Source organism: Melanostigma gelatinosum, assembly GCF_949748355.1.
Source record: "Melanostigma gelatinosum genome assembly, chromosome: 20".
Classification (NCBI taxonomy): Eukaryota; Metazoa; Chordata; class Actinopteri; order Perciformes; family Zoarcidae; genus Melanostigma; species Melanostigma gelatinosum.
In genome coordinates, this window is record NC_136653.1 from 5891014 (window position 1) to 5914262 (window position 23249).

The 23249-nt window shown below is 41.1% G+C and overlaps 2 protein-coding genes across 4 annotated transcripts in view; one reads left to right on the top strand and one right to left on the bottom strand.

The window, feature by feature from the left end:
- On the bottom strand, positions 1 to 6063 carry LOC306794245 (crystallin J1A-like). Of its 3 annotated transcripts, none has more exons than XM_079292262.1 (10): positions 6013 to 6063; positions 5355 to 5424; positions 4485 to 4664; positions 3910 to 4008; positions 3248 to 3340; positions 3010 to 3166; positions 2778 to 2893; positions 1626 to 1703; positions 1152 to 1291; positions 1 to 408 (listed from the first exon to the last, which is right to left on the bottom strand). In XM_079292262.1, exons 2-10 carry the CDS (start codon positions 5419 to 5421, stop codon positions 304 to 306), a joined length of 1035 nt encoding a protein of 344 aa, XP_079148388.1. In that variant the 5' UTR covers positions 5422 to 5424; positions 6013 to 6063; the 3' UTR covers positions 1 to 303. The 3 variants fall into 3 exon arrangements, with proteins under 3 accessions (XP_079148388.1, XP_079148389.1, XP_079148390.1); XM_079292263.1 differs by having other exon boundaries at positions 5355 to 5421; positions 6013 to 6046; XM_079292264.1 differs by lacking the exon at positions 3910 to 4008.
- Positions 6064 to 11968: 5905 nt separating this feature from the next.
- vav3 (vav guanine nucleotide exchange factor 3) overlaps positions 11969 to 23249 on the top strand; it is a gene marked incomplete at its 5' end in the record, with an annotated part of 82925 nt that continues 71644 nt past the window's right edge. The window contains one exon of the mRNA XM_079292259.1: positions 11969 to 12175. Coding sequence (XP_079148385.1) covers positions 11969 to 12175 — 207 coding nt within the window. The remainder of the gene's footprint in view (positions 12176 to 23249) is intronic.

The following is a 23249-nucleotide window of genomic DNA, read 5'->3' on the forward strand; positions in this document are numbered from 1 at the left end:
GACATTTTGGTTCTTTATTTGAGACATTTGTTATAATGCAGCTGTCGAGGATAAATGAACTCCAGGACTCAACACAACATAAATACCTTGCACAGACTTTCACTTTTTTACATGACGCAACTTTGACAGAGCAAATGGTTTCGAGTTTCATTCACACAAGACTTTAGAATGTAACTGTCATGGATCGTCGTATCAAAGTACATCTGCAACTTGAGAAAGTCTTCTAGCTTCAATTATGCACACTCCATAAATACTTCATATGGGATAAAAACAACGGCATTTAGGGAAAAAATCAAAGCTGAACTACAATTGCAGCTTTTTTTCGACCAAATTTTCGGATAGCTCCAGCAGAAGAGGATATCTCAGTGTCCTCTTCCTCCAAGACTCTGGGACTCCCTGGAGACCAGTCTGAAAACACATCAAGACGACAGCTGAAAGGCAGCACAAAGCTTTCAGAAGATCTGAGCTCGCTGTCAAACTCATCACACAAGCATATTAAACACTTATATAACAAAATATAAGTAGCAACAAAAAATATCCATATAAGAAAAACAACAAATATAATCGTTAATATGAAAGGATTGCATTCAAGGTGATGAATATTGCACAATCCTGTGCAATATTCATTGCCTTGAATGCAATCCTTTTACGGTATGTCTTGTTTGTTCTTAAATGGATGATTGTATTGTTTCTCATATTTTATTTCATTATTAATCTTTGTTTATGTCTTTCTCTAATGAAGCCTCCCAGCGCAAGTATTTGATAGATTGTACTTGTACAAGCGTAGTGACGATAAACATCTGGAATCTTGAACAATTACAGACAACAATATGCTAAATTATAAATGTGAACCATGAAACACACATGGTTGATATCTTTGCCTGCTTTTAAATGATTCTTTTCCCATTGTTGATTTATTATGTGACCAAGTTAACTCTTGTACTCTTAGAGTAGCATTGTGCTGTCACACATTATTTGCATATATGTCTATTTCATTACAAAACAAAAATCGAAACACCTTTTCCTCAAATCACTCTTTAGAAATATAAACTATTATAGAAAAAGCACATTTCCGAACGCATTTCCTACTCAAAACAGTATCGGTGACTAATGACTATTTCATATGCCTGAGAGCCACACTCCTGCAGTACCTGTGCCCCAAAACAGGCTCCTATGAAGGAGGCTCTGCTGGCGGTGCATCCCCCGCACCGCATGGTGTCCCTGACTGCTTCATCCAGCTGTTTCAGCTTCAGGACTCCATGAAGCGCTCCCTGGAACGCACCAGGCAAAGCTAGACGCAAACCCAGATTTAGCAGGTTAATGCAGTTACTTCACCGTGCATTATTTGATTTACTTTTGCAATCTCATTATAATATAGGCTTGTAAATTAAGCAGACCTGGGCTGCACAATCTCACATGTACATTAAGCATCTCAACCTTTTAGCCCTGTAAAACCTGGGACACTCAACTCAGCAGGAAGGGGGAAATGAAAGGGAAGGAGGAGGGAGACCATTAGTCAGGAGATCAAAGGATGGAGGACCCTCCTAACGGATATGCTGACAGGGAGGGTACGCGAACCGTGCCAAGTCAACAGACCTGGATCCTGCTGCCACCGCCTGGCTTACCTCATGTGCTGGTGAACACAGCAGGTACGAGCTGTTGGGATGTCTTGGCTAGGTTGTCCTTCACCTGGTGGATATGCACTTCAGCGGAGATCCAGGAAGAGAGATAGACTGTATTGTTTAGTGTTCAAACATTGAGGCCCATTTTTGGATGTGGCTGCTTATTGTCATAACACACATTATGTATCTTCTTCATCTTTTCTGTGACATTATATATTGATTTTGAAAGACAAATGCTAAAAGACCAGAAAGACCATTTTGTGTTTCGTGCAGTTTTGAACATGCACTTTTCCCACGAGACCTTTTTGTTTGTGTGGTCTGTTCTACCTGCTTGTTTGAAGGAAGGATGAGAGTTGACAAAAGTAAATAGTTCCTGCTTTATACTGGTAAATACTCGGCTTAACCAAATACAGCAGATTTCACATCAAAACCATGACTGATTACGTTAAATGCAATGTACCCGCTGCCAGCAACTACAGGTCACCTGCCATGTTTTGTCACAGATATTACACTTAATTAAATAGTATGACATTTTGGGAATCATTCACCTTCTTGCTGAATGTTAAGTGAGACAACCAATTCTGCTCTCATGTCTGGGCCAGGAGTCAGTTAGCTTAATCTAACTTGTATTGCCATTTTTTGAAAATAATCATTGTGCTGAAAGTTAGTTAAAAATTTTGATCAACAAGTTTATTCGCTTGCACAGAGCTATGAGAAGGTTGATACCACTCCAATATCGATCCATTTATTGAAATATGAAGCTAGAGCTAGAAGCGTATTAGCTTAGCTGAAAGAAACAGTTAACCTGGTTCAACAAAAGCTCACTAATTAACACGTTATATCTTGTTAGCTCAAGCGGTTCTGAAATTAATATAAAAAATAAAAATTTACATTTTGTTTAAAATGTTTGAATTAAAACTTTTGGCTTTAGAAATGCCGGTGAGTTGATTTTCTTTTAGCTTTGGAGTTAGCCAGGCTAACTGTTTACCTCTGCCTCTGGTCTATATGCTAAGCTAAACTAATTCATATTAATTAGTTCATATTAATATACTCTTTTCATCCAACTCTTGACAGGAAAGTGAATACGATTATCTTGTTGCTATAATGTCATTATTGCTTTGAATCTCAAAAGGACCAAGACACATGTAGCCTTACCAACGACAGCCCCGTCCAGCTCCTGAGGGTTCTGTCTCTTCGGGTCGTTCAACTGAGCCAGAACTGCATCCAGGGCAGTGGGATCTGGACCATTCAGAATGAAATGCTCCAAAAACCTTACGATGTTAGACAGACAAACAAAGGGTAAGCCTCCCTCCACTCATGTCAACATAATTCTGCAGCTTGTGTGCATGACCAAAAGTTGATCATCTTCTTCAGAACCTTCTCTCACCTCGCTGCAGCCAGCGTCACAGCCACACACATGTTGTTGTTCTGGGTCACCCGCACGGCTCTCTCCACTTTCTCCAGCATCTCAGGACGGCCTGCGTACATGGCCACCACCGGAGCCAGCTTAGTGACCCCGTCCATCTGACAGTCCACATCACAGCCTCAAAAACAAATACACAAACAGAGATTAATGCCACCAACAAAAAAAATGTCTTCACGCACTTCTGATCTGTGCTCTTTACCAGTTTCTTCTTTGCCAGCATCCACATTTCTGATGAAAGCCTTTAGGCTGGCATTTCTCCATGGGCCGTCTATGGGGAGGATGGCTTTGGGACCTAACAAATGCAGCAAACAGCTGGTTTATATAGGGAAGTGAATGCATTTGACAGCTTCACCCTCATTAATAAGATAGAATCAGAGAGGCCTGGATAGGGGACAAAAGAAGGGAGGGAGGAAGAGAAACATTTCCTTGTCTGTCGATGCAGTTTATGTTTCTGTAGGTGGAGCCATTTTCTTTGTCTACTCCGTCGTGGTTATCACTGCCAATGATGGTGACACAGCTCGTCTTATATTATTCAGAGACATAAAGCCGTCTACAGTTTACTGCACCCAAAAGTGCCCTACGTGCTGTGGTGATATACAGCAGCACTGTAGTTATATGATATTCTGACCGTAAAAAAAGCAGCACCAATCCAAAGTTCTCAACACCAAGAACAGAGAAGTCTGACTGTATGGAATATCTTACAGGGAATTCCCCATCAGCTGGTAGGAAAAACGCTATGTACAGAGTTATCAGACAGTAACAGAGGCTCTCACATCTGTCTGGGCCAGTTAAGTTGATGATTAACACATATGGACATCACAATATCGACAGTTGCATGAGAGCAGAATGGGCACAGTATACCTCCTTTCTTCATGTAAGGATCATTGAGAGGCACGTCGTACACGGTTCCTGGGCCAAAGAACTTGTAGATGCGCTTGTTCAAGTCTTCCACATTAACATCTGCCAACACATGACATACTGTATCTTTAAGAAAACAGTCATTTTAGTTCACTATTAAACATGCTGAGGTGACATCGTCATCAGCCCCAGGAAGTCAGAGCACTCAGAGGAAAATAGTCGAGCACATAACCTCTGATTAAACCACACCATGTCCTTTTTAAACTTCAGCTTGGCTGAACGGTTCCCCATGCTTTCAGTGTTTCAGTCTCAGCTAAAATACTTGTCTCCTGGCTATCATTTACAAAATGTTCACTTGTGTCAGGAAAGACAAAGAGTACATCTTAAACATCTGAGAAATCTTTCAAATCTTTGAGGAGTCGTCCGTCCTCCTTGAAACATCAGGATTTATGGGAAATATATTCTTAATTTTACCAACAGTAACCATAATGATTAACTTTGATGATTTATTGGCAATCGAACAATGCTAGTGTAACACGTTGGCACTGAGAAAGTCATGTTGCTGCCTGTTTTAGTACCTCCACACTGGCTCAGTGACTCAAGCAGGACGTATGCTTGGTCTCCATAGCAGGTCTGCTCGCCAGTCGTCCTGCGGTAGAAAGGATTCGCTGACTGAGGCCGGAACTCAGGACAGGGCTCCAGATCAGAGAGAACTTCTTTGAGCCTGTCTGGATCGTAGATCCAATGCATGGGCTGGGCTGTATGGGTGGGGAACACACACAAACACAACACACACACACGAAACAGAGAGAAAAATAGTAAAACATTCGATAGCATGTTTTTGACATGAAACAGTGTGTCGGTGACAGATACCATGGAAAGGGAAATAGATGTGTGTTGTTTGAACCTGATCGAGAATGACCTGTTGGACATTCACCAACCAGGAGCTTACATTTGGGAGTACTCCCTTTATTATGCATCATTATATGGTGAGTTAAGAATTGCGTGGTCATAAAAAGGCAAGTTTATTGATAAAGCATTTCAGCAACAAGCCAATTCAAAGTTTAGGTTTAGCATTGCAGCTATTGCAGAAACTGTGCTTTCGTAACACTATGGGTGAAGTCAAACTGACTTACACAAGTTAAGGAAACGCCCGTATTTTTATCAGCATGTACAGATGTTGCTTATGCTGTGTGACACCTAAGAAAACAACGAAACAGTGTTTGAAACAGAACACTTTTAAAGATGTATGAAAGATAAGTGTGATGTATAAACTCTAGAATTAAACATGTATATAATATGAAACAGTAGAAGCCGTAACATGCTGTATGAGTAGAACTTAATGAGATGAGATGTAAGTGTAGGAAGCAGATTTGGTTTGTACTATGCAAAGCCCTGTTGCTCTAATTAACTCAGTCCCAACACCAGTATCACACAGTTTATCTTACCTGCTGCATCTGCTGCTGCTGCCCCAATAATGGCCCCAATGGCTCTGTCTGCCAAAGTCAAGGCCATCTGCTTTTATTTCAGACACGAGTACAGAATACACAGGAAACAATGTGAGGGTTTACTCGTTTGTTCCAACATAGATCGCCTGACATGAATGTCTGTCATTTTAATTTAATGAAATATAAATACAGCGCAGTGTTGTTGGAAATGGTCTAATGCAAGTTACGAAGATCATTTTGCACATTGAGTTTTATTTCAGTTTTAATTTATAAATGCAACATTCCGTATATCCATATGCAGAAGTCATTTTGTCTTTTTTGTTAATTCTTTTTTTTGTGAATCAAGCTTGGTTTCATGTAGTTTTCTACCTTTTATTTAGGTAGACAACAGAAGTTACCTTGTAAACGCATGCAACACAGCATTTGACTACATAACATCTGATAAAAAGGTTGAAGGATTATTCTTATGCATCCAATAATTTAACCTTAGACAGAACACACTTTGTATTTTGGTTCAGTTTTTTTTATAATATGCTTAGAATATTAATGTGTATGTTTTTATTGAATACACCAGAAGTCCTTGAAACAATGAGGTGCATCATAAGGAAGTGCTAGAGGACCTTTAATGTCAATAACGGGATAACTTGTTTATCCTTACCTTTGAGCCTCGTCTTCACCTTTTAGCAAACCACTTGAAGTGTTGGAAAATGTTGTCTCTGTGTCAGTTTTCTGACAAGGGGTGGGTTCCATCAGCCCAGTGATAAGCACGCACCAATGGTAACCCGAGAAAACTGTTTTGTATCGTATACAGGAGGGAGGCCAAATAGGTGGTAAGATAGAGGTTACAACACAGGACTACAGTTATGTATGTAATGTATGTAAGGTTAGGTACATTTTTTTTACTTTTAACATTCAGAAGGCAGCATCTTGTTTGAAGGATGAAAAACATTTATTGTGCTTCAGGCTATACTGTTGTGTTGCGAGGCTCAATGTTGGAGGTGTTAACTCTATTTTTGGGAACCTGCAGTATTTATGCAATAGTGTCTCATTAGGGGATTTGGCATAATCGTTACTTGCATACAATATATTTCTAAACTTTATTCATGACAGCCAAGCTAACGGCGCTGTGAGGTTGTGCTTATAGGCCCAGTGCTTTGAGCGATATGCTAAAGTAAGTATGCTAGCATGCAATTACAATGTTAACATGTTGATGTTCAGTGAGTAATGTTTACCAAGTTCTTGCTGTAGCATGTTAACATGCTATAATCTGCTAATAAGCATCAAACACAAAGCTGATGAGAATGTTTTGCAGATATTTTTGAAATATCTGACCTCACAATGGCGCTCAATGAAAAGCGAGTGAAGGTCAGGGCCATGAATGTCAACCTCTTGGTGGTGCTTGTGGAAAGGTAAAATCCACAGTCTGGGGACAGTGTATGTCTGTACAAAATGTCATGCCAATTGATCTGATAATTGTCAAGATATTTCAGTCCGGATCAAAAATAAAAAGTGAAAGTTAGTAAAAATAAATAAAATAAAAGGAAGAGAACATATAACTTGCAAGTATGTTGATCAAACTCAGCTTGTGTTGCATCTTGATACGACCGACTGTCCCAAATGCTTTTGGAGATGCAGAACTGTCTCCATGCTTCTTCAGACAACTTCTGCTTTGCAGGGTTTTTGAGGCCCTCTACAGACATAACACTGGGGGTCACCCCCCTCACCCACTGAGCTTGGAGCTCCAGCCGTATGGACTGTTTCTGAGCCTGACCTCGTGACTAAACTCTGACTGTTTTAATAAAACCATTAACGTCTTTTTTAAATCCCTCAACTCATTTATCAGTTCATTTGCACTTGACGAACTCTACTGCGACACCGGAGGGCAATTTACTATGTGTTGCTTTCAAAGACTCTTTGTCATTTTAATTCATCATGCTCTCTCTGTATATCTTCCACTCCATTACGTCCATCCTGATGGATCCCCAGCTGATCCCACTGTTCCAGGACTGGCCAGGCGCCACTTATCCCTGGCCTCTCATGGGTATCCCAGGCCATTGATTACTCTCCTGTCCTCCTAAACCAGCAAAATAGAGTGCTATGGGTAGGGTCAGGTAATCAATAGCAGTTAGACAACAATGAACAAAAGCTGATAAGGGGGTATTTAGTAATACCTCTGTGTTATGGTTGTGAATGTCATTCTGGAAGAAATCTGAAGGTGTTTATGCTACTTTATGTTTAAACTTGCCATGTGTACCAAAATCCTTCTCAAGATACTTATTAAAATTGTGCATCATTTAGGAGAAAAAAGGAAAGAGGAGTATGAAGGTCCTTTGATGAACATTAAACACATTACATTCAAATGTATGTAAATACATTAAGTCTCAGTTACAGCAGAGACATTCATTTTCATAGGACAAGTCCGCAGGAAATGGATTTGCATTTGCTTTCTCTGGCAGGGAGATAACATGCCCTTCACAGAGGGTATAAAAGAGCTGCACAAATAGATCAGCCACTGTCATCAGATCAAGTGACCAGCAGGGTGAAGCTCTATAAATGAAAGCCTGGCAGAATTTGCAAGAAGATATTGATGGAGTGTGTGCAATGTGGCAGTGCCCGCATGTTCGGGGAGCTGCCAGCTATGCTCATCTGACGGTGGGGAATGGAGGGGATGCCACTCTGTTTTTTGATGCCAAAACTTGCAAAGCAACAATAAAGAAGGCATGTGTATGTGTTGACCTGGACACAATGCTGTTGTGTACAGCAATGATGACTGTAACCAGAAAAATAAATTTGTCAAATTACGCATCTACTAGCAATGCTAGTGGCTCTGTTAGGCAGAGTGAAGCTTTGTGCTAAATGCTAACACCAATACGTTAACATGCTCGCAATGACAATGCTAACATGCTGATGCTAAGCAGGTAGCCTATAAGATTTAGCATGTTGCTGTACTAGCATTAGCTAATTAGCACTAAATACAAAGTACAGATGAGGCTGTTGAGAATGTCATTAGTTTTGCAGGATATTTGGTTATAAAACAAAGTATTGGAAACATTTAAACTTGAAAAGTCAGATGATCATGAGGACTCATCCTCGTGCATGCATGTATAAAATGTCATAGCAATCCAGCCCGATCTCATTCTCAGGTTGTCAAATACATATTGTCTGTATATAACACTGGACTTCAAGGATGGATGGGTCAAACAAACACAGGACTTTCACCTTGGAGACCACCGTTTGTGTCCCATAAGGAACCAAAAGTCAAAGCAATTTTAACTCATTTCAAGTAAGTCACATAAAATAACTCGAACCCAAACCACGATCTTTTACTACATCTAACGAAGAAGTTTTGTTGCCTAAACCTGAGTGACGCCAACGGAGTCCTAACCAAGCGCAATTTTGTGACTAAATGGGAATGGATACGTGGTGGGCAATCCATCCCATTTACCAATCTCAGCAATCGAGATTTTTTTCCTGTTCAAAATGTTTAGCCATGCTAGCTTGAGGGGTCTTGGGATGACACGGAGCTGATGGCTGCAGACTCTCCCTTCAATCTAATTGATATACCGGTACTTGCTTTTGTGTGATATCTTTTACTTTTTGATATCCTACATTCAATACCCTCTTATCGTTTGCCATCTTCTTGTTTTTGCTTTTCTTCAGTGAATGTTTTTTTTATCTCTTATTTGATGTGTTGTGTTGTAATGGTGAGAGAAAAAAAGCCTTGGCAGTCAGATCAAATCTGCCATATGTGCCCAGACATGATCACGCTGTTTCTTGGAAGCCCACATGGATAGTCATTACTTTCTAGTTCTGGTCATATTCCAGGTGAAATAACCCAGAAATAGGCCAGTCATTCATCTGTGCATTGATGGAAAATTGAAAGCAATAACAACATTTTTTTGATGCGAATGCCAAGGTGCCACGAAACATCATAAACTGGCGGAATTATTGGGGACGGGCAATTTAAAAAAGAACTGGGAGCATTGCAATTTCCCAAATGTATGATTGTGTTACACTCTTGTGTTTGTGTGCCTCGCCTCATCCCTGCACAGCATTAATCAGAGGAATGCTGATAATTGTCTGGCTGCATGGCTGTCCTTCTCGGCTGCGGAGAGAGAAGCTGAAACAGGAGAAGGGTGCTGAGAGGTGTGCCAGCATCCGGCTGCTAGCCACCTCTCCTGTCATCTGTGCTATGCCAGCCATGGCATCCACTTCGCAAGCCAGCGGAAGACAAAGCTGGATGCCGAGCCACACAAACTCCCTCCACTCCTGATCAGTCTTGATTTGAATACAATGTGGACAAACAAAAGAGTGGGAGACCTGACATCTCTGACATTCATCCAAATCATCTGCACAAGTATGAAGAGAAGAAGGGGAGATGACGACCTCACAGAAGGGTTTACAACTGCAAAATGCTGGAAACTAATCTTCACAGCATTGTTGGCACAGGCCTCTGTATGTAAATGTCCCGGTATGATTCATCGGCATACATTCTTCTTCTACTGCGTAGGGTCCTTCCTCTGCAAATCTTAGGGTCTCTGTGAATCTCGTTTCTATCTGTAAAAGGAAATGAATCTTGTCGGTGTGTAGTTCTCTTCTTCTTATCTTCCATCATTTCTGCACATACCATAAGAGCAGCCTCATGTAGCGCTGTTAATGTGATCAGCACACCCTGCGCTATATAGAGGATTATCACATGGAGGCAATATAAGATAAACCCAGCTTCAGTTAGACCATATATTGGCTCAGTCATGCCAATCATGCTCGCCTCTTAGCGAGATGATTAGCGGGGTTATGCATTTGGCAAGATGGTTAGAAATGTTAATGCTTTGCAGATGTCTTAACACGTATTCGCCTCTTTCTGTGGGAGTTCCTACAGTAATTAACGAAAAAGGTTCTCAAACCATATTATTATGTGGGTATATAATATTGTTACAGTGAACAGTGAGGCCATACATCATTTGTGATGTATGGCCTCTTCTTTAGATGTTTGTGTTTGACACAAATCTAAATGTCACACCTACAAATGTGTGTAAAACAGAAGTAGTTCTGTTTACTTTTCCCACAACAGAGGAAACAATGGCAGGGGCGGTGATCATAAACTGAAAAAGGCTTATTTAGATGGAGGAGAAACACCTAATTGGTCTTTAATTGTAAAAAGGGATAATATAAATTGTTAGGAGACAATCTGTAGGCTGATGAAGATGGGGGAGGAATAAGATACATATATGTCACTCTGTACTGCAATAATCCAGTCAGTAAATGCTATTAAAAACAACTTTCCCTCCTAAACCGATGTAGCTGTACACGTCCTTTTTTGTTATTGTGTCAAAATAAGGAAGCACAATGCTCTCAAAATTCCATTCCATTGAGTGTGAACACCACAAACCCAAATGCCAACTAAATAAAGATGCAAACCAGAAGACAGGTCTCTTAAGTCTGAGGAGCAGAATTACAGCTCACATACAGTACAAAGATTACGTTTAAACACAACACATCAGCACTGTTAAACACTACTCTACCAAAACCTCCAAAGTTAAAAAAAATCAGTACAGTTTCCTCCCACACACCATGACTTTCTTTGATTATTATTATTAGAGATTCATGCAAATGAAAGGTTCAAAGTTCTGGTAAAAAAGACCTGCGATACATCACTGAACAAACATGCAACCATTCATTAATATATGAAAGTACAAAGCATAAATAAAAATATATACCAACAAAAGATGTCACATTACCTGTAATTTATTGATACAGCATTAATTATAGAGGAGATATCTCAGAAACTATTTATAAAAGTATGCAGTGCATAGCCTTTCACTTAATGCAATACAAAGACTGTTATTGAACTGTTGACTATACTTTCAACTTACCTCATGATGACTAATGTCAAATGAAGACTTTCAATGGCTTCATGAGTCATAAATCATGACTACATCATCGTAAATGTCAAACTTTTTTGGAAACCATAACAGTAAAGTGGGTCTGTATCTCAGAGAGATGCACTCATTTGGTTTGTTTAATCATTACGGCAATAGACAGCACAGCTCTGTTATTCTACTCAATGTGCAGCTGGGATATTTGCATTCAGCGAGGAACTTGGACATGCTGCTTGATAATATAGGCTGTTAATAATTAGCATGTTCGTTGATATCATTTGAGAAATGCATGTTTCCCCCCCCCCCCCCCCTTCAATATGTTTTGTTCTATACAAACAAGTAGGAATATATTTCACTGTCATTTCAGATAGTACACGAGTCTGGGTGGCAAGCGGAAGAAGTGAAGAACTGGGTGAGGGGGAGGGAGGAGAGACATTTAGACACATTCAGAGAGAGCGAGAGAAAGAGAGAGCGATAGAGTGTGTGTGTGTGCGTGTGTGTGTGAGTGAGAGAGCGAGAGAGGAAGAGTGCAGGCAGAGCTCCATCCACAGCTTCAGTACACCGGACTGTCATCCTCCACTAGACCTCCGCCGTGGTCCCCTTCTCTTTTCATCGGGTTTTACAGTCGGCGGATGTAGCATGGAGACGATTTAAGACGCACGACCGAGCCGTCAGCAGTTCCACTTGCTGAAAAGAACAGATTATCTTGACGCTCGTCCGGCTGAAGTCAGAATAATGATGGAGTATTGGAGGCAATGTGCGCTGTGGTTAATAAACTGCAAGGTGCTTCCAGCTAACCACCGGGTTACATGGGAGTCTGCACAGGTATTTGACTTGGCCCAAACCCTCCGGGATGGAGTCCTCCTCTGCCATCTGCTCAACAACCTGAGACCCCAGTCCATCAACCTAAAGGGAATCAACCTCCGACCCCAAATGTCACAGGTAAGGAACGAAAGGCAAACCTGATATCTGCTGCTCGCTCCGTCCCCAAAGTACAACTGAGAGAGCGCAACCAGACACCATAAACAATGATGCTAGTTTAAAGTTTCCTTGCATGCCGGCAAGATGAGCATACCTGCTAGAACACTAATGCTATGATAACAATATATATATCAAATTCGGCATAGCATAATCCACAAGTTAGCACTTGGTTTTAAGAACATTTTCACTTTTAAACATTTGGTTTAGCGCTCGCTTACGCCCCCAGTGGTTATTTTGGTCGCGGAAAAACGGTGAGAAGAAGAAGAATTACAAGTCAACAAATGATATAAATTAAAATTATATTCACTCTAGTCCGTGATAGCCTATGGAATATGTGCAGAAGAAAAAAGGCAATCCATGCCTCTGTGAGGGGCTCATAGTTGTTGCTTTATGACGTGAACATTTCATACAATAAGCAAGGAAACACTAAATTGACAATGAATTTAACGGGATTTGATAGCATTGGGTGAAATGTATAAGTCATACTGTGAAATAAAGTTTGGTTTATGTAATTTTCGCTGATTACTTTACTGCACCCCTTTGTTGAGGTTACTTATAGTAATTTATAGTTGGCTAACAGTTACACATAACAGTTCAGTGAGTATGCAGAGCTTAATCTGCCCTCAGAGACCAGAGGTTAAGTGATGACAAGGCTTTGTAGGCTATCCCAAACAGGGAAGTGGATGTATCTCATAGGATTAACAACATGTATGAATAATCCGGTATTTTATGATAATACGCTATACATTTTTATTCACAATTCATGCAAGTACGTTATTAGTTTGTCTTGCCTGGCAGTATGACGGAACAAATGTAATTACAATCTCCTGGTTGTTTTTGTTTATTTCTCTTTTTTGATTTATATATCATATTTAAATGCATATTATTATATATATTTTTAAAATCTATTTAAAATTTAGTTTTTAATCTATATGTAGCAAGAGCTGTGGCCACATGGCTTCTGTTTGTCAGATGCCATCTGTTTCAAATACAGGACAGCCGGAGCTATGAGCAGATTAATATTCGCCTTCATAACAGTGAATCTGGTTGTCTGGCTCGGTGTCAACACACAGTGAGGTAGACACTCACCTACTGAGCCTGCAGACCTGCTCGATAAAAATTAGACTGTACCAGTAACACACACAGACAGTATTGTATGTAATTGATGCCCCAATGCGCTCATCTGATGCAAAGCAGGTGATTGAGGTTTGAATATCAGTACTATTGATGTTAGGCTTGTTTCCTGGAAAAAAAAGCACATCAACTCAATGTCACAGTGGGATGGTTACTATAATATGCAGTTACTTTCTTTCAAAATTGAATTTGGTACCCACTGTTCAACTTAGGGCACACAGGTCGAGTGCACAATTAAAAAAAACAGGATTTTAATGTCATCAATGGCAATGGAAATGAACTTTTAAAGGATCTGCTTACTCGTAGATTTCAGAGGCAACTAGATTGGGACTGTAAGACGAGAAGCTGATTGGTCCATTTACTGTTCGAAGTTTTTGCTAGCAGCAATACAATTACTGATTGAGAGTCATCAATAGGTCAGTGTTTGCTGTCAGTCATGACATAATAACATGGAACGGAGCTGCCATGCATAAGAGAGCTTGTGAACTATTATTACGCTCAGTGCCTGGCCTGGCCCAGAGTAGACTGGGTTATTTTTAGGCACAGTTTGTTTTATGCATGGCTGAATGGCTTACTCACACAAGGCACTGATGAAGCGAAATTTAGGGGTTAAATTAGCATTAGTAGTAGTCCCATGAACATACAAGGCGCACATGCAAGTTCACATGTGTCGGGCTTGTTTATACAATGTTTTTGAACTGCGTTTCCAAGAGGTCATCTGCCAATTGAATAGTGTCAAGGGTGAAATATTGTTCTTGGTAAAGTGTGAGGTTTATTTCGGTGGTCCTTGTCTCTTTGCCAGATCAACCACAGTGGTCATAATTTCTCATGAAATACAGCCGCTGCAGTTTCGTCTTTTGTTTATTGATTTTTACTGGGAATAACCTGCCAGACACCACTGTTGTGATAAATAGTTCAACATTTGTAAACATTGAATATTAATCGTTGGTTCAAGCACTTTACTACTTATGTATGTTAGTAGATCATGCGCTCGTGCCTTCTCCTTTCACACACATTCACACCATGTGATGCTGCATCAACTCCCTGACCCCCCCCCCCCCCCCCCCCCCAGCACCTTTCCTCCCTGTGTCTCCTCAAAGTTAAATTTACATAACTGAGGGCGGAGTCGCTTCTCCTTTTTTACCTGCATAATTCATGAGGGCCGTGGCAGCTACTTTATCATTGGCCAATAATAACACATGGGATGCCACTGTGGACTCACCCATGGGACCCATGCGATGGAAAGACAAAGGCAGTGAAGGGACAGAGCTACAAAGAGTCTGCCGGGCCTCCGCAGACGCATCTCAGAGGACATAAAGGGCCCCGAAGGGCTAGCCCGCTGTGTCGCTCAATGCTCTGGAGGGTTCACATGTGTGATGTTGGCATCAGGGCGGGCTGCTTTTCATTCATCTCAACCGTGTTTGGGTGATTTGTATGGGCTATATACAGTAAAGAGTCAGCTCTGTCCATGAAACAAAGAGCCAGGCAAAATAAGTGAAATCATGGGATCAGTCTATTTACTGATGAAATGACCTGTGCTCTTGTGGTGAAAGATGAAGAATGATGCATGGGTTTGTGAATGTGTGCTCTGTGCATGTGCGCATGACAAAGAGCTCAAAGTTCCAGTTCAGGGTGTTACGGTCAGTGTAAAGCAAACGTTCACCCTCTTTGATCATAGTTTTAACAGGGTTGTAATGACTCAATTACAAAGTCTAGACGCAGCACGACCGCAGAAACTGCTGCATTTTGCTGCATTTTGCTGCCATACAAGAGAATACACCACATAATCAGCAGTTGTTTTTTTGTCTCACTGTGAAAATCAACGGCTTAACGTTAAGAGGAACTCTGCAATGTTTGTCGTGGCGTAACGATCCAACCATGTGGTCATACATGCAGCATGCAGCCTTTCCATCCTTCAGTTTCTTGAAGCATTTGGGTCAAAGTTCTGCTGGATCTCAGTTTTTACTTAGAAGACTATAAATATATTCATAACGCTGCTTGTATGAATTGGTGTGTGTGACTTTCATTCGGTCATAATGCTGCTACCAAAAACGTGTGCTAAAAACAAACTAGCTAACAGGCCGGCACCATGAGCCAGCCATTGATAGATTCTGTTTAAACAAACACAAACAACTGCTTAAAAACACAAAACTGAACTTGTATGGTTTGATTGAAATTTTAATCTTGAAATTTGCCCCTAACTTGTTAAGCCTACTGTTGCCTTGTTCTCCATGACACAGGATTATAAACGGCGGATTCAGAGTTGAGCACAATGTGGCAAACCCACCGGCAGCTGAAAGCCTCTCACACAGACCAGCCGTGAGCCTCAACATGCACAGGAAATCAGGAAATGGAAAAGAGGAAGGAAGTGAAACTAAACATGCCCTCGATCACGCTCAGACCCAAGCGCTGTGCTGATGTCAGACACAATGAAGAGAAAAGCAGCCGCTCTCTTCTTCACACAGCAAAACAAAAACGCTTTTCTCTTCATTGAGCCAGCATCAAAGACTTCACTTCATTTTTTTGGAAAGTGAAAGTGAGAGAAAGACGGAGTAAGAGTCGGTTTCGAATTTAAACGAGCATCAAGCTTCAGAAAGTGTTTCACAGAGCGACAAAGTGCATCATGCACCAAAAAGACACGAGAGAAAAGGCTTCATAGATTTTATGCAGATTCAAAACCAACATAGAGATGCCATGAAGACTTAATCAACACATTTATGAATGAATTATCAGTTCATTCTGCTATACAGAATACAGTAATGTTAGGCGAGCATGTATAGCTCATACACATGCAGAGAACCACTGCCAATACATATGATGGCTTTATTAGAGCATGTTTTCAAGCACATGAATGGAAATGGTGTGGAATGGTGACTGCTCAATGAATAGCACAGTTGATTTGCCACGCAAGCTCCTTAAAACAAGCTGCACTGGAAGCAGAGCAACTGAGGAAGACAGTAGCTGTGCAATGAGAAAATAAGATAATGGGAAACATATTTTTATAAATTCTAATACATGTAGTGTATTTAAGAAAAAATATTAAATTATAAAACAGCTATAACTTTGTGATTTAGGCCAGCAGAGAAGGCCTTGCAGGCCCTGACAGCCCGCCACTGCCCGAGTTACTGTGGCTTGGCTCCCCTCCTTGATTCACTTTAAAGAAAGGATTGCATCTGTCAGTGTGTAAACACCACGTTACTGCAGCCGTGCTCGGCGCATCAATGCATGGCACCACAGCCCTACCGTTTGCAGCGTAATGCAGTCGCACCACGTTAGCTTTATTCCGTGCTGCGTTATGTACAGGGAAGTGGATGCCGACATTAGCGGCGACTCGATTGCGATGCACCTCACTTGTGCGCGAACACGTGCACAGAGCGAAACTGACCTTTCATTCCGTCACCAAGGAAACAAGCCTGCACTCACAGCCAACCGGTAACGGCTGTGGTCTAGTGCACGTTAAAGTATGGATAGTGTATATGCTGATTTTATTAGGAGATATTCGGCGGTGGAGAATGCACCTGCAATCAATGTTTATTGTGTTACTCGATTGTGCCGTGGATGGTTCAGTTAATCACTGTTGAGTGCTCTGAAAGCTCTGAGTAAGTCAATACTGGCTGTTGTCTTTACTGGCAAACAATCATCATCATCATAAGTGACATTTTAAGTGTAGACAGAGGCTTAGACACATCAAGAGGAGACCTCACAGCATACACTATAAATGTGAAAGTTTCAATATTCCCAAATGATGATTTCACCTTTGTTTTTAGCTTGGTGGAAATGTCAAAATGCTATCTAGAAGTCAGTGAGCAGTCAGGAATTGTAGCTTTAGATCCAGATGATACCAACCTACAACCATGGTCATAGCCAGCAGCAGTGTGTCTGCAACCTTTTACTGTCAGGTTCACTATAGTGGAAACCTGGAGCCAAGCGAGGGGGAGAGCACTGGATCAAGCTCTACAGAAAGCTGATTTAAAACATATAAAACCTCTATATACTGCTCAAATAGACTTGAATGGACCTGCCTTTTGTTTTTTATGACATATTGTGTGCATTGTGCAAGTGTGGGCACCCAGTATCGCCTGCAGATCAGTGTCCTCTTTTTCAGCAGGGACAGTTCTGCATTCTGCTGTGAGCGACTCAAGGTGGAAGTGATGGATGACTGTAGTCTATTGGAAATAGGAGTGTCCTTATTTGTGTAATGGAGACAGAGAGGGAAAGAATGCAATAGAAATAGCAGTGGCTCCATACATGTATGACAGATCACACACAGAGGACCAGCAAAAATGATAGGGCCATGTGCAAGTCTATACATTACTGGTATTACCAATATAGTGTATGCAATTTTATGATAAGGCTACTTTAAGGCTACAATTGATGAATTTATTCAGCAACGTTTCACTTTTAGCACTTAAGTCCAAAAATATCAGCACGGATTCTGTATCAGCCATAGCGGTCACACCCCACACCTGAATGGACACACACACACACACACACAGGTCAGACAGCAGTTGACCAGGCTCTGTCAAATGGCGCAGCGGAGCATTATTCACACCTTTTTAACACAATCTTCCAAGAGGAATAAATGAGGGGCGCAGAAGGAAGAAGAGGGGGGGATACTGCTTCAGTGTTTGAGCATTCGGTGTGTACATTTTATTTAGTGCACACTTTATATGACATTCAACCCTCCGATCTCCTCCACCCTTTTAAATACCTTCTTTTGAGCCAATCACACACAGTTGAGATTAAACAATTTGACCTACGTTTCTGTAGCCAAGAGGGTTCGTATCTCACACAGTAACACTAATTTAATTCTCCTATCTCGTGTGGGGGATGGAGTAAGTGTTGTGTATAAGTGGGGTCATAGGGGTTAAAACAAGGACTTAATGGCAAATGGCCTCTGACACACTCATTGGTGTTGTGGGGGAGTTACAGGAGAACGGAGCTGGCTCTTCCCTTATTGCCTTTATTGTGATTACATGAAAGGACTATACGCCTTTGTCTGTCATCTGGTCCTGTGATGGGGACGGAGAAATCAAAGCTTCCCAGAACTTGCATGTGCTGCGAGGCAGAAATATCAGGAGGCCAGTTTTCTGTCATCTTCAATTTATTCCGCGATTGTTCACTTTCAATGACACCATAGCTGATCTCGCAATTTGGGTAACCTTTATTCATGTTAATGTCGTCCAACAACTTTGAGATAAAGAAGTGAGGTGATCTCAGTGCAGCGGAACAGTAATTATTAGAAACGACTGGTATTTGTTTCAGCTTGAGAGTCTGTGTGTGTGTCATCTCTAGGTAAAATGTGTTACTGACAACACCTGCATTGTATGTTTGGCTATATTTTAACACACCATCAGTGATACTGACAATGGCTGTGATGCAGTTTTGTTGTTTGCCAAAGCAAAAATGATAAAAAGGTGAAGTGGTATTATTGATGTTGGGTTTTAGTGTGTACAGTACCGGTAATCGCTTTGGCAACATGACATCATTGTCTTGAACTTTATATGGTGGGTCTTTAAAAGAAGATCTGCAGCAAAACTACAAGAACCTTTTCAAACTGAGTCTTGTGGACACGGCATCAGTCTGTTCAGTCTGTATGGAAGTTAAATGCCAGAGAGAAATGCCAAATGCTCATTTGACGTTTGTCGGCTGTTAATGGCTAAACAGGCAGCATGTATTTGGTTTGTCAGGGCTTTTTTTTACAGCGTTACTGTTTTTGGCAAACCCACTAGCTGTGGGCCGTACATGAGCTGAAAGATGCTAAAACGCTCTGTAGAGCTGAGGTGAACAACAGAGTCAGGTGATAATGATGTGCGAGTCATGTGATCATCCAGTGATCCATTGTTAAAATAAACAGTTTTATTTGTGCAGCTTTTACATTTAGTCTTCAAAAAGCCACATGTTCTCATTTTCTTTTGGACAATGCTTCATTTCCCACAATTACTTAGCGTACTGAATGGAAGGATTAGCATGGGCCCCGCACAGAGCTATCTCCTGGAAACACAGATGACTTTCATGCCGGTCCTCTCCTCACCTAAAACGGGAGGTGACCCACGAGCCAAACTCCTGACAAAACAGAATAGTCCCTAACCGGAAACGTGAGACGATAAAGGGGTGATAAAGAGGCTGTCACTAACTAGCAGGGGATATTCGGAGTCACGAGAGTGACTGGAAAAAGTGAGTGGAAAGACTGCATGCTAGGTCAGTGTTTTTCAGTCATGTGGGCTTTCATTCCAACCAAACCAGCAGCTCACTTCACAGTTCATCAGAAGCAGAGAGGAGGAGCTATGAATTCAAGTTACCATCGTTTTTTTTGTTTTTTTCTAGATTAAAAAGCTGAAAAGTTGAAAAGCTACTGACCACTGTAAAATTTACAATACTCCATCAAGATGGTGTCTGGCCGGGCCGTCTGCTGTGATGACCCCGACCTGAGAGTCTGAGACAGAGCAGCGGCGCTTTCGTCAGCGCCAGCCTACGTGCCACCTCACATTTCCTGGTTACACAGCTGACAGAAGCACCAACATGACATGGATGTGACCTGATGGCTCGGACTGTGATGTGTGTCACCCACTGGTTATGACTTGTAGAGTCATATATGTCTTAAGGTTTATTACCTCAACATTGCTTAGGCATGGCTTCCTCTGAATACTATCCCTCTTTACTTTTCCACACTGCTGTCAGTTAACATGTAAAAGAGAGTCAGCGAGAGAGAGCCTTTAATTACCAAATTTGATTCTTTACACAGGCCTTTATTCCCTCTGCAAGAGATTCATCTATTTGATTGCCATTAATTGACGCTCAACAAGGTTTAAGCAGTAAGATGGCCGGACTCTGGCTGTCTTTCATTGTGTAAATCTGGGAGAGAACAAGAGCAGGATTTCATTAAGCTCCACAATACACACGGGGTCCATAAAAGGCTCCAGCTTGTTGCTATGGAGCTTTGACTTGTATCAAGGAATACATAAGCAGAAATTGGATACTTATTGTGGATACAGAGCACGACCTGGCTCATCTCAGAAACGCAGCAGCGAGATGGCTTGTCTTACAGGAATATTTTTCCCCTTATATTCCAGATGGCTGGCCTGGTGGGATTTTAAACCCTCCATACACTGGTCGTGCGTAAGCTGCACATTTTTTATCCTGAGTCGACGTGTGTGTTTGGAGTTTCCTGCTGAGGTGTTGCGGCATAACTTACACTTAATTCCTTATTTTACACAATGAGGTTATTTGCAGGTTTCATTGAAATGCAGAAATAGGTATACTGACAGTGTTGGTTATATTTGCCTGGGATTTGATACAGTTTCACTTGGTACATTTATAAATACCAGGGTTATCATCAGAGCCCAACCAATACTGTTCTAGGATTCTAATTAGTTGTGAAAACAAATCTGACAATAATATATTAATGGGTATTCATTTTAATTAATAAACACATGACATTTTTTAAGAATTGTGACTATACTATGTACTAAGGAAGGGGGAAATGTCTGTGCTAATGGACCAACCATATTTTGGGGACACTCTTTTAAGTACTGCAATTTCTGTATTGCGATTTCTTGTTTCTTACCCACCGACATATATGCTAATACCTCTTTGTATTATACCAGCCAATCTGTCCGCTCTGACTTTAGTTGTAGTAATCAGGGATGTTTTAAAGACTGGATTTTATTTCTAAAAAGCTTTAAAGTTTTTGACCCAAAAGTCTTAACCAAATGACCACTTACTAGCTTTTCCCAGGCCTTTCAACCGCATCATATTTCAGCCTTTGAAGGAATATTAAGGGTATATGGACATTTTGGGCTCGATTATTAACTCTCTTAAGGAGAGTTAGATGTAGATGGAAAGATTGATAGCTGTCTGTACGCTAAACATGAATCTACTGCCAGTTTGCTTAGCTCAGCATGAAGACTGAGACTGGCGTAAACAGCTAGCCTGGCTCGAGATATAACGAGTAAGCATGTTATATTTTCTTTGTTTAGCGCGTCTATAACCAGACAGCAATAGGGAGAAACAGAGCAATGCTCGCAGTGAAGAGCACAAATTGCCATTTTAACACTATAGGATGTACGGTGTTAATTACTGAGCTTTAGAGGAGCTGGTAGACAAATTGCTTTACTTAGAGAGCCAGGCTAGCTGCGGCCAGTCTTTGTGCTAAGCTAAGCTAACTGGTTGCTGGCTGTAGCTTCGTACTGAGTGGACAGAGTTGAGAGTGGTATTAATCGATCAAAAATACTTCATGCTTATTTAAAAAAAAACAGCAAAATAATCCTTTAAAAGCTATAATATAACAAGCAAATTCAAAATAAATTTGTGTTTATTACCATGAATGTGAAGGAAATGACTAAACAACATACATTTTTGGCATGTGCATGGGCTATATGCATGCAGATACAGATGTGCACGCACACACACACGCACACACACACGAGGCCATTCACATCCTGAGCCCCAGAGAGTCAGTAAAGCAGAAGAAAAGCTGCCAGCGGAACAGTTACTGCTTGCCTCATACTGCTACACTCTTGTTAATTAATACAATTCCCCCTCTACTGTCTCGAGCAGTGTAGCAGAGACACTGTCTTACATATGCGCTCTGTGAAGCTGCTTCCCTCAGATAATATACCGAGGTCCTTTGGGACTCTCCGGAGACTCCAGGCAGACAAGATGTGCTTGTCTGATAAAAGAAAGTGACGTGTACAAGTGTAAACATTCAATATTATTCACTCGCTGCTTTGCGCTGCGTCTTATCTGGAGCTCGCTGGCTGCATGGGGGCTTTTCTCTCTATTTGTGAAGCCGTCTGTAAAGCCTAATTCAATCGGAGTGGAAAGGCATTTCATATTTGATGCACGGACATGCGCCATGCAGACCAGTCCGATTTTGGGGCGAAGGTGTGTCATGACTAACAGAAGAAGTCCGGCAGCTTCTTCTCTGGAGATATTTGTATTTTCAAGATGACACTGACTCAATTATTGAAGGTTTTTAAGTTACGCTTGTCAAACATGGTTACAGTTAGGCCTTTGAGTATGGACTCCACATGTTAACAGTATGGCACAGGGTTGTGCTCTCTTTGAAAAACAGGAAAGGCCTTATGAAATCCACTTCCTGTAAACCCGTTACCCAACAAATAGAAAAAGGAGAAGGAGGTGATGATGAGACATTGTAATATGGAAACGTATCGCTGGAGAATTTGAAATCAGGTTAGATAGTGAGTGCTATCGATGCAGTTACTATACTATATGTGAAGTTGTGGACAAAATGACAAAAAAAAATATCCAAAAACATAAACGGCTCCAATGCAAATAAAACCGACTCTCACCTAATCTAATAATTTAGCCTTTTCTATGATTCAAAGAATATTTTTCAAAGCTGCACTGTTCAAAACTGCCTTTATATGTACAGGAGTCCAGTGTTTTCAGCAGTCTTTGTTCATTTCAGAAGCTGGGGCCTTGTACTGGTGCAGACAACGCCTCACGACCACGCAGTTGGTCTTGCAATGATCACCTCTGTGTTGGCTGTGATATGCTGTTGTCTTTGTACCGCATGTCAATATTGACGCTGATGATACTCCGTTAAAGTTCCATCATGCAAGCATCCCTTTGCATTTAGCCCCATTACAGGTGTTATGATTTCCCTGTGACAGGTCATCATTATAACTGTCTGCATTTTTTTGATAAAACATAGCTGCAACAATGCCAAACAATGTAGTTTTCAGTGTAACATGAATGCACTAAAAATGCACATTATCAGGTGAGGTAATTTGTGGTGGACAGTGATGTGGCAAAAAATAAAGAAAAAAACATCCCTTTCTGAAAACATCCCTTTCACCAGCACCCTGTTTTTGCTCCATCCTGTATAAACTACAGGAAGGCTAACTGGTGTAAGTCACAGATACTGCCGTTGGCT